The sequence below is a fragment of the Epinephelus lanceolatus genome, chromosome 22 (genome assembly GCF_041903045.1).
Source record: "Epinephelus lanceolatus isolate andai-2023 chromosome 22, ASM4190304v1, whole genome shotgun sequence".
NCBI classification, from domain to species: domain Eukaryota; kingdom Metazoa; phylum Chordata; class Actinopteri; order Perciformes; family Serranidae; genus Epinephelus; species Epinephelus lanceolatus.
Genome location: NC_135755.1, coordinates 20,808,103 through 20,819,361, shown reverse-complemented (window position 1 = coordinate 20,819,361; position 11,259 = coordinate 20,808,103). Strand labels below are relative to the sequence as shown.

The 11,259-nt window shown below is 42.3% G+C and overlaps 2 protein-coding genes across 2 annotated transcripts; both read right to left on the bottom strand.

The window, feature by feature from the left end:
• Window positions 1–6: 6 nt before the first annotated feature.
• Window positions 7–4,211, bottom strand: LOC117246240 (uncharacterized). The gene is made up of 4 exons (XM_033610067.2): window positions 4,062–4,211; window positions 3,843–3,966; window positions 3,681–3,769; window positions 7–882 (listed from the first exon to the last, which is right to left on the bottom strand). Exons 1-4 carry the CDS (start codon window positions 4,086–4,088, stop codon window positions 7–9), a joined length of 1,116 nt encoding a protein of 371 aa, XP_033465958.2. The 5' UTR covers window positions 4,089–4,211.
• A 2,362-nt stretch (window positions 4,212–6,573) lies between these two features.
• Window positions 6,574–11,245, bottom strand: LOC117245646 (uncharacterized). The gene is made up of 19 exons (XM_033609127.2): window positions 11,045–11,245; window positions 10,902–10,957; window positions 10,732–10,821; window positions 9,997–10,124; window positions 9,768–9,908; window positions 9,620–9,688; window positions 9,370–9,540; window positions 9,198–9,294; window positions 8,888–9,096; window positions 8,580–8,730; window positions 8,304–8,512; window positions 8,107–8,227; window positions 7,824–8,029; window positions 7,615–7,732; window positions 7,364–7,536; window positions 7,193–7,287; window positions 6,986–7,104; window positions 6,748–6,897; window positions 6,574–6,678 (listed from the first exon to the last, which is right to left on the bottom strand). The coding sequence occupies exons 1-19, from the start codon at window positions 11,065–11,067 to the stop codon at window positions 6,632–6,634; spliced, it is 2,373 nt and encodes a 790-aa protein (XP_033465018.2). The 5' UTR covers window positions 11,068–11,245; the 3' UTR covers window positions 6,574–6,631.
• Window positions 11,246–11,259: the final 14 nt, after the last annotated feature.

The window sequence follows — 11,259 nt, the reverse complement described above, 5'->3', positions numbered from 1 at the left end:
TCAAGTTTAAGACAATGCTCCTGTCTCTCCGAGGCTCAAGAGTACATGCACAGCATCGTCCTCAGACTCTAAGAGCGTCCAATCCTTTACTTTGAAATAACCTCCAGCGGCACTCAAACTGCTCTTTACCTTAGAGTCTGAGGACGGTGACGACTCGCCAACTGGCAGATGGACATCAGCATCCCTTCCCTCCACAAACCCCAAATCCCCCCAGCCTTTTTCTCCATCTTCCCTGGCACAACTGAAGCTGACGTAGCCAACGCTGTTTTGGGTACAATCATTAGTTATTAATGGAGGTAAAGTCTCAGATCCTTGTTGGGTTCCAGTGCTCACTGATGCATCCTCATGACGCTGGTATGACACAGGATCAGGAAGTGTTACCGCCAATGTATTGCAGTTCTGCGCCCAGATTTTGTCCTTCTCCATCACGCTGAAGCAACTCAAGAGGGTGTTGGCTGCCTCAAGCTCTGTGTCCGACCAACATCTTCCCTGCTGTAACTCACTTTGCAAACTGGCCTCCTTCAGATACTGCACATGACTACAGTTATAGTCTCCTTCAGCTGACGTTGAGTCCATAAGTTCAGGGTGAAGGAACGAGATGGAAAAGTCCATTTGCGGACCAGTAAGGGTGTCCTCACTCTGTATCGGCTGTTGGTGGTGCAGTGTCAGTAGGTTAGTGACGGCCTGGTCCTCCTCCTGGGTGAGCTGGACGATCACTTGGTTTGGCTGCACTTGAGGGTGGAGGGTGTTTATTTTCAAGGTGAGGCTGCCCAGATCCCTAGTGGGGTGTGGTGCAGATCTGAATGGGTCAGGACGGGTTGGTGGAGCCAGGCAGGCGGACATAACCGGTGGAGGAGTGTTGAGCTGGAAACAGTCGAAAGCCTAGTGGAGAAAAATGAGGGTGGAGAAGTTTTACTGGAGAAATACAACAAAAGCGATATATCTCCATCATCTCTTGTGACCACTAGAAGTGTGTGGTGGTGTATAGCAATGTTCTTAGGAAAATACATATTTACTAAATGATTAAAGTTTTTAACCGACTAATGTTTCTGATGCTGATTAGCAAGGGTAGCAGTGTTTAATCAACAAGTCAACTGATCATGTACATCCATAGAAAACACTGGCAGTCTATGGGATCTGATCTATAGGGGCTCGGTTGTGACCCCAGTATGTGATTTAGGCTAATAGTATGGACTTGTGCAGCGTTACACATCTGTTAATTTCTAAACAACTAACATGACATACATTCAAACAACTCTAGTTTGCAATATTTACTTTTACAGAAATACATTTTTTGTTTTCTTGCCATCCTCGCCATCTGTTTTATGCTCTTTCCTTTTCTGTGCTGCTCTCCAATTATTTTGTGAATCCCTTTACAATATACAAACATCTCAGGTCTTTGATAGTTTGCCCTGAAATTTAAAGGCTATAAAGCTGATTCTATGTCTCACTGTCAGAACACATTGCCCCTTTTTTTGCCTTTGGTCTCAATTTCCTTCCAGCCCCCTGGTCTCAATTTCCTTCCAGCCCCCTGGTCAGGGTCTTAGCTCTGTCTGACAGCACTGAGCCGATCTTATTAAATGTCCTCTTCTGTCTGAGCCCCTCTATAAGCTCTACCCTCTACACACACCACCACCACCACCACCCAAAGGTCACAGAGGACAACATCAGGACCCCCCTCGTCACCTCAACCTGAGCACAATACATTCTCACAGTCTAAATAAATGTTTGATTAAAAAAAATTACAGTATCCCTTACCATAAAATGATGTTCACTCTCACTGCACAGAGAGCACCACATGCTATTGTATTTTATATCACATCTGATTACAGTGTGCTGTAGCCACTGTTGCAGTTAGTAGGAGTGCAGTGCATCAGTCCAGTCATGGTTTCATCATTAAATACCATGACCTACCTCAGCCAGTGACATGAGCCACCTAGTGGCTTGGGGGGATATTACATTTAACACAAATCAAACATATGGCTCCAACAGTACTGAAAGTCTTAAGGTAACAATGCAATGTTCTGCTGAGAAACCTTTGGTCCTGGCATTCATGTGGATGCCACTTGACACGCTCCACTCAGACCAAGGACACCCCCGAGCAACGGCACTCCACAATGGCAGTGGCCCCCTCCACAGCAGGACAATGCCCAATGCCTCACTACGAAAGCTGTTCAGGAATGACCCAAGGAACGTGACAAAGAGCTCAAGACATCGACCTGGCCTCAGGCCTGAACTCCTTGGTTCAGACTTGGCTCTGACTTGTCGAGACATGGACACAGGACCTCTGGGGGGTGTCCTGTGGTGTCTGGCATCAGGGCGTTGGCAGAGAATCCTTTGAGTCTGGGCAATTTGGAGGCCAGTTCAACACCTTGAGCTCTTTGTCACATTCCTTGGGTCATTCCTGAACAGTTTTTGGGGTGTGGCACGGTGCATTGTCCTGCTGGGGGGCCATCGCCATCAGAGAGTGTCATTGCCATGAGGAGGGATACTTGGTCTGCAACAGTGTTCGGGTGGGTGGAGCGCATCAAGCGGCATCTACATGAATGCCAGGGCCAAAGGTTTCCCAGCAGAACAGTGCAATGGAACAAAAATAATCGATGTATTCACTTCATCTGTAAGTGGTTTTAATGTTTTGGCGAAGAGGCCCCACCATATGATATTAACATGATACTTATGGCATGATACAATATTATTGGGATTTTAAATGTGTTGGAATATGCTGAGTATTGGGATAAAATATATTGCAATGTATTGTGATTTATTACTTTTTCCTCATTTGCTAATTTATATCCTTCATATTCAATTTGTGTATGGAAATTAATAATTTATGTCATAAAAAAATCGATACTTGGCATCTGTGCCTCATATTGCCACACAAAAACACTGTATTGATTTTCCCCCCACACCTAGTATATGTATATTTAACAATTTTAAAAGCTTAATTGCATTTTGTCCTTGAAATCCACCCTGAATCCACCCTTTTCTGCTGGGATCAGAGTAATCCCCATTTTTGGATCAAAGGTATGCAAGATGCAAGAAGTAATTTTTACTTCTTTTTTCCTCTATCTCTGTGTATAATATTGGTGATTGTAACACAAATTGATGTTTGATATTTACGCCTTTCCACTGCACGAGGGTATGGCTTCTCTTTGTTACAAAACTGTGCCTGATGAAGGTGTAGTCACGGAAACACTGCAGCATTAAAATCATTATTTTTGCAAGTTGGACAGTGTGCAGAGGGTTTTCTCTACAAGTCAGATCAAAGGTGTTCCAATCCTACGGAAAACTTTTAACAACACATGCTGAATATTTGATCCAGATCAAAACCAAAACTGGATTACATGATGTAATCCGATTTCAGAATCCTTTTTTACTGTAAAGATCTGATCCAATCTGATCACATTACTTCAGAACAACTGGGTTCTGGACCTTTTCACCTGTATTCCTAATTTTTGCATTAGTTAGTCATTAGTACTGTAGTTCATCCAGTCTTGATTCCCTTTGGATGCATGGTGCTGAAAATGTCATTTAACTATTGTATTTTCAAAACTGTATCACATTATCTATCTCTACAACACTCAGCTTTATGAATGTGTGTGTTTATGCTGTCTTTAAGAACTAACTCCCAAGGTTATTGAAGGTATGAATGAGGGTATCCATGGCAACAGTTCACTTACCCTCAGCTCACTGACTATGTTGGGGATCCTGATCCCAGAGACCATGGTGGGATCAGTGTAGAAGAACTCTGCTGGGATGTTGGGATGGACTGGGGAAGAGAGGAGAGGATGGGCGCTCAGCTGAAACTTTAAAAACAGACATGTGGGTAAAAACTGACTCACCTGTTTGGTTCGTAAAATCCGTGTGATGGTGTGCAAAGGCTGCAGCCATGTACTGAGGCATGAAGGAGGGGTGGTGCAGGGTCCTGTTGGAGTAAGGAGGCAGGGTGGGCTGCCTGGACCTCTGCTGGAGGAGAAACACGGGGCCATGTTTGTGTCGTCACAGTAAATTTTGGGCTGAATTAGACAGAAAATTTGAGACGAATTACACAGAAAACTCACGGCGCATTGTCCTTCACTGTAGCTCATGGTTGACGTGTTTAATTAAGCAGCTTGAGGAGAGTCAACTAACTGGCAAAGTAGCGACCTCAGATGTTGTCAGGAGAAAGTCCAGAATAAACTGTCACGTCCATTAGCAGCTAACTGGTAGCAGCTAGCGCCCCCTGCTGGTTGGATTAAGAGACCCCGTTTATCTACCTGTTCACCATTATCAAACTAATAAAGATATTTGAATTTTTCCCTTACACAAAAGTTTGTTTGTTTGTTTCTCACAGGTTTAAGTTAGAGAGCTAAGATTTTTAACTCACTCAGCAGATACAATCTACAAAAAGGATTAGGGCCATGTCAAAGAACAAAAAATCTTAGACACAACAACCTCCAGGGGATAATTTTTCTGGTGACCCACTGGCAGAAATTAATGAATACAATAAACAGTTTCCGGGTGGTAACACCTTATGTGACATTGTAACTGTAATTGTATGACTTGAAATCCTGTTGGCAGTTTTCAGTATTATTTTGGTCCTGCTAAAACTATATTACTGTCACCCGCAACACTGTTCACCCTTCGTCAATTTTTAGACAATGTTACCCGACTTTCCAGTGATAATCTGTGGCCTTTTTCCTCCAAAGATTACAAATTTAATCTTATATTTCAACTTTATTCTCATAGATTTACGACTTTATTCCTGTAGATTTACAACTTTAATCCCATAGATTTACAACTTTGATTCCGTAGATTCACGACTTTAATCCCGTAGATTAACTACTTTAATCTTGTAGATCTATTACTTAATTCTTGTAGATTTCCGACTTTAATCCCGTAGATTAACTACTTTAATCCCGTAGATTAACTACTTTAATCTTGTAGATCTATTACTTAATTCTTGTAGATTTACGACTTTAATCCTGTAGATTAACTACTTTAATCTTGTAGATCTATTACTTAATTCTTGTAGATTTACGACTTTAATCCTGTAGATTAACTACTTTAATCTTGTAGATTAACTAGCCTATTTTAATCTTGTAGATTAACTACTTTAATCTTGTAGATCTATTACTTAAATTCTTGTAGACTTACGACTTTAATCTTGTAGATTTAAGACTTTATTCTCAGTTTTACAACTTTATTCCCATAGATTTGAATTTATTCTCAAAATCTAAATTTTTGTCTCTTTAAAAATTTGGTCGCAAGTTTGTTAAAATCCTTGTTAGCACTTGTTTTCCAAGACAACCCATCCACCTGGCAGGTGTAGCATATCAAGATGCTGATTGAACAGCATCATTACTACACAGGTGTGCCTTGGGCTGGTCACAATTAAAGTAGTTTGATCAATCATAATGCCACAGATGTCCCAAGTTTCGAAAGAGCGTGCCATTGGCATTGCTGACTGCAGGAATGTCTACCAAAGCTCTTGCCCATGAACTACCATAAGTCGTCTCTAATGTTGTTTCCATTAATTTGGTAGTACATCCAACCAGCCTCACAGCAGCAGACCCAGTGTAACCACATCAGCCCAGGACCTCCACATCCAGCATCTTTGCCTGCAAGATTGTCTGACACCGGTCATCTAAACAGCTGATGCAACAATTATTTGTGCAACTTAGATTTTCTGAACAAATAGTCAGAAACAGTCCATCTGCACACTCGTTGCCCTCACCAAGGTTGTGCCCTAACAGCAGTTAGTCATTGTAAACGACTTGTGAGGTTGTATGACCAATGGGGGTTTTTCCATGGAATACATTTTGACTTGTCACAGTAGAAAAATCACAGGTGTAAATATTACTTACACTAATTAATGATGGTTGAATTTCATTTAACCGCTTTGATGTCTGGTTCCTGGTGTTGTGCCTGTTGGCTCACTATCACTCACTGAAACACTTGAGATGAGCCACTGTTTGTGTCATCAGCAATACCTGTGCTTATCCTGTGAAGTCAAAATTCTTGCTATGAAAAAAAGGCCTTTTCCTCAAATGCTGCAATTGGTAGGTGGAGCCAGTTTTAAATTGTTTTTGCCTGATGTTGCTTTTGTTTGCATATCGACCCTTTGTCGCGTTTAATTCTCTTGATTATAGGACTACTGCATTTGCTTATTAAAGTGACATTCCTTATACCCAAGAGGTTTCTCATCTTACCTGCACAACTTGTATAGTTCTGTTGCTTTTGTGCAAATAAACCTTAGAACTACTTAACACTGTTGTGTCGTTTAAAATCTTGCCTGTGAGGTAATTGGGTACTATAGCTGCGTGATACTAAGGTACTTTTTCCTCTGAAATATAGCAGAGTATGGGTACTAGAGTTACATAAAAGTACAGGTTTACTGGTGAAAACTGCAGTTTTGGTGCGGTAACAGGTCTATCCTCATTACCACCTTTAATATGTACAAATCTTAAGTTGCTTTCACCCACATCCAACCCTAGCAGACAGTTTGTCTCAAAGTGTTAAAACTTCCTGTGTCTGCATCATTTGTCTGTAGTAGGTGTTCGACAAGTTTGTATAAAAACACAAATACAGCACTCTAAGAACAACAACTTTATTAAATTCCAAATTTTCCATTTAAAATATTAGACTTCCTTCAAATTTGGCTAGAATTTGCTTTAGTCTGTGAGGATCCTTTGGCTCCTGTGAAGAGAGTTCAGAACATTTAGTGTCACTTTAGCTCTTAATTTGATTTTCAAATGTCAGTCTCACCTTTTCTCATGCTACTGAAGAGATTTCTGAACCTAGAAACTTTGATGTAGCGGGCAGGGGGGTGGATGGCAGGTAGTCTAGCTGGCCTGCTGGTAGTAGAAGGTGTAGTTTTCAGTGGTGCAGAGGGCCTGATGGCGGGAATCAGCAGCCCTGCAGTGCAGAAAGAGGAGAAATGCTCAAATTGTGATACGAGTGAGCAATAACCGGTCATCTCCAGCAGGCGATGAAACTACTCTACCTGCTGTGGGCTTTGTAGTGTGGATGATGCTGCCAACACCATCTGTGTCAGACTCAAACCTGTACACTGAGAAGAGGCGATGGAGGCCAGCCAGAGGATATGTGCACTGTATTATCACCCTGTAAAACAAGAGGACAGGTTATTTGCCGCTACCTCAGCTATCTCATGCTAAACAGCATCTCTTTGACAATTTAGCATTTAACATACCTCTCAGTGGCATTATCAGAAGCTCCCTTGTTCATATTGAGGGATTTCCTGCTGTAGACAATCTCGTTATGATAGGTCACATTTTCCTTGTTGAGCTGTACGTGAAACATGCAAATAGTGAATATTCGTGACATTCAGATTGGATAGTTTTTAGATTTGTAGCAGCAGTACCATGACGATGGATCCACAGCCGTTGAGTGGAAAAGAGAAGAGAGCCCTGGTGCCGTCCGTCTCTTTGGGTCCACAGTATTTGTCTCGGAGGTTGGCTCTCGCAGGAACTCCTCCACTTGGGATGGCCAGAGACAAGTCAGCCGCCACAGTCATCTTCCCGTCAGTCGAACACACTAAAGAAAGATGCGTTTAATTGCGTCAGCTTTATACAGAAATCACAACTTCTTAGAGTTAGGATAGGATGTTCTTACTAATGAATTCAGTATTGGAGAACGGGCAAGTCTTGACAGTTGAACCCTGAACCTCTGATGTTTCATGATCCCGCATGAGGATCTCGAAGGTGCCGGAGAAACCCTTCAAACTCATGTCCTATAAAAACACATGCAGCTCAGCCATTGATCATCATGTTCAAAACTCAACACAAGAGTCGATGCTTCCACCAAGTCATTCCTCATCTCACCTTGTACTCGTAGCCATGAGTGAAGAGCGGCACGTCGAGCAGCAGACTCTGGCTGTCGTTGCTCATGATGTAGCCATGCTGGGCTGCCAGCTCTGATGTCAGCGGGTCTGAGTCGATACTGATCACCCACAGGTAGTCGAAAGGCCGGTGGTCCAGTCTGAAGCTGATGCCAGACTCAGAACAGACAGCGTCAAAAGCTGGAGGAGCTGTTAAAGACAAGACAAAGGGTTACAATACAACAGCAATGACAACTATCTAACTTTATCAAATTTAGTAGACTTACAGATGTTGGCGAACAATGCCACGATAGATGTCGGGTGGTAGTAAGACTCGTTGTCAGGCAGAACTGTCAGCGTGTAGTTGATGTCCAGCTTATACTGAAGAACTGCATCTTCTCTAGAGAACTAGGAGACAAAAACATGACTGAGATCAGACAGTTGCAAGGCTCAGAAGTCAACCTACTTTGAAAAGACCATTTACCTTCTCTTCAACGACAGGGTCATCAAAAGGCACCTTCAGAGTGTAGCCATGAGTGCTGTTGGGATGAACAACCTTTGTGATGGTGTGGCTGCTTGTGTTTGTAAGTGGAACTGTGAATTCTTGTCCATTCAAATTAACAGAAGCCAACTCAACATCTTCAGGGACATCTCCAAGGTAGACCACGAAGGTGTGCTCCTCAAGAACTGTTCCTGGAACAAGAGGATATTCAGATGATTGCTGCATCAAACTGATGATTGAGTTTGTCATTAGACTTACTGTTTTCAGTGAAAACAGGGCGTGGTAGCAGAGGAGTAGCCAGCGTCCTGTGAAATCGGAGCCTGGTCTCTACTTGATCCTCATCCACTGAGATTTGCTCCAAGTTGAGATGATAGATGTAGAATTCGTAGAGGTCGCCAGACACCAAGCTCTGCAACAGATGCATGCAAGTATTCCTTCAAACTACAAGTAAAACACTAATTCAGATATTAAGAGTTAGTTTCTTCTATTGCATGCTCTGATGAGCAATTTTGTGATTTAGGCTACCAAGCCCCGTGTGAATCTACTTTAAGTTTGTGCTTGCTCACCTTCCTGTATCCTCCATCAGCATTATAGGGGATGCTGATCTGGACTGTGGCATTGTGCTTCTCCACAATGTAGCCTCTCTCCTCTGCAACTGGCTGCCCCACAAGTTCACCATTGAGGCCAAGGTTGAGCTGTGTGGCGCCTGGAGTCGCGGACGGCACATCTGGAGTTTCCCACATCATGTAGCCTCTGTCATCATATGACCCTTCATCTGTGGACATTACAACAGTCTTATAGCTTTAACTAGGGTCTTTCAAAAAAAAAAAAAAAAAAGGGAAAAAGATAAGCCACAGAGTAAGGAAAAATACTGACGCATGGAGCAAGCAGCCTCCAGGTCGACCATGAGGACGATCCAGCTTTGTCTGGAGAACAGCGTTGCATGGACCACCTCTACTGGAACACCATTCACCTGGAGAGAGACTCAGTTAAAATCTGCCTTGGACTAGGTGCTTTGCAAAACATATGTTTAGCATCGGTGGTTTACCTCAGTGCTGAATGAGTCAGGTTGTCCATATGGTGCACGAAATACCAGCCTTCCATCAGTCAAGTCAAATGCATAACCCTGCTTTCTAGCGTCAGAGATGTTCATGGGCGGCAGCTGCTCCTCATTTCTCTGAAACATCACCTGCCAGTCTGAAGTGGTGGAGCTATGTGCCTTGAAAGAGATTTAAGGTGTTGAAGTGGCACTTGACTGAGAAATTCTAAAAAAAAAAAAAAAAAAAATTTAAACATACAGGTTTGAGGGCATTCCAGTCATCTTTCTTTGTTCCAGAGGAACAGGTGAGTTCACTCCTCACAGACACCTGGGAGAAAAACAAAACAGTCAACATCTGAAACTACTCCAGAAATCCCAAGAAAAATCTGAGATGTAAACCAGCTTACGTCCATGTAATTGGTCTCACAGTTAACCTCTCTGGGAGACCAGGGGAGAGAGGGAGAACAGGTCTTGTTCATGGAATAGGGGACCTCCTTTCCTTCATGAGTCGCAATCAGGTTGAAGTTAAAAGTGAACTCTTCGTCATTCTGAAAGACCAAGTAGAAAATTATAGGATGCCACACCTAACCTGTACAGTAAGAGTCAAACACTGTTTTATATGCAACTTATACACACTGTGTTGTCAGTGTGACAGCTGAAGTAAGAGGCTCGGAGCTCCACATGGCCGGCTAGAGGGAGAACACTGACAGTGTAGCCACACTGAGCTGCATACTGCTCAGTGATGGCGTGCACGCCTGTCCCATCTGGAAGAGAAATGTTAGATCAGTAATGCAGCTCACCATTCACTCCAATCCTGTTATTGAAAAGTAGATAAGAGATCTCATTGATTTGTGCAGTGGTTCCCAGTCTTTTCCTTAAGGGATCCCTTGTCTATCATTGCGTAATACCCCTGACTACATGACATATCTTTTAAGGATATTTCATATTCTATTCAATGCATAACAGCAGAGAACTACTGATAAACTGTACACTTAACTAAATAGTGAACACAATAACTGCAGGAAAATTGTGTAAAATGAGCGATTTGAATTAATTTTGAGCTGATTATTTCTTGTAAATATTACACAAGAGATGAGTTCCTGATATTTTATTTGAATTCTGTCTATACTGTTTTGTTTCTTTTTGAGAGTTTTTCATAGTTTCTTTTCCCTGGTGTTTGGCCATTTTTAAAAGGGCTCTTCGGTTGTTTTAACAGACAGAAATGGCCTAAATCTCAAGCATTTTGTACAACTGAATATATTTTTAAAGAAACATTTTCTTATATCCCTTTAAATCAAGATGGCAAACATGTTTGCCTAGCCCTGTTTTAGGTAGTGATGGCTGAGCATGACAAAGCTGCCTGGCACTTACCAACAGCCTCAAAGCGAGGTTCCTCTCCAGTGAAGGAGAGATCAACAGCTGCCATGAAGTGGCGATCATGACACTCTATATGAATGACTCCTGTGTGCACAAACAAGTTAGAGTTCAAATATGGACATCCTATTAATTATTGTAGGTCAGTGAGCCAATATTTTAGTTACCATCAGGAATGCCAGCACATGTTGCAGCTGACCACACAGACAGGAGTAAAGCAACACTGTAGGACAAAAGCATATGTCTCTTACATGCAAAAATGTCAACACATATAAAACTCAATAACCTGTAGGTCTCTAAAACAACTCACCCAAGGCAAATCTCAAAAGCCATAGCCACTGATGTGCTGGCAGTGTCTAAAGCTAGCCTAGCTGCTAGCAAACTACACTTGCTAACCAACACAAGCTAAAGTGAACACTTGCTTGGTGTGTATCCTGGCAAAACTAGCACCATGTCCTGCTACACCACATTTTATGGTCCATTTTTTCACCCATGAGGTTGAAAGGCAACTCTAAGCTCATCAGC

Bases quoted from the DNA above. Each gene is read 5' to 3' on its own strand.
- LOC117246240 (XM_033610067.2), bottom strand. From the start codon at position 4,088: ATGAGCTACAGTGAAGGACAATGCGCC. The intron at 3,967-4,061 runs GTGAGTTTTCTG...TTTCTCCTCCAG, and splicing joins ACAGTGAAGGACAATGCGCC to CAGAGGTCCAGGCAGCCCAC. The intron at 3,770-3,842 runs GTGAGTCAGTTT...TCTCTTCCCCAG, and splicing joins GGATTTTACGAACCAAACAG to TCCATCCCAACATCCCAGCA.
- LOC117245646 (XM_033609127.2), bottom strand. From the start codon at position 11,067: ATGGCTTTTGAGATTTGCCTTGG. The intron at 9,909-9,996 runs GTGTGTATAAGT...TTGGTCTTTCAG, and splicing joins GCTGTCACACTGACAACACA to AATGACGAAGAGTTCACTTT. The intron at 8,513-8,579 runs GTAAGTCTAATG...CTCTTGTTCCAG, and splicing joins CCCTGTTTTCACTGAAAACA to GAACAGTTCTTGAGGAGCAC.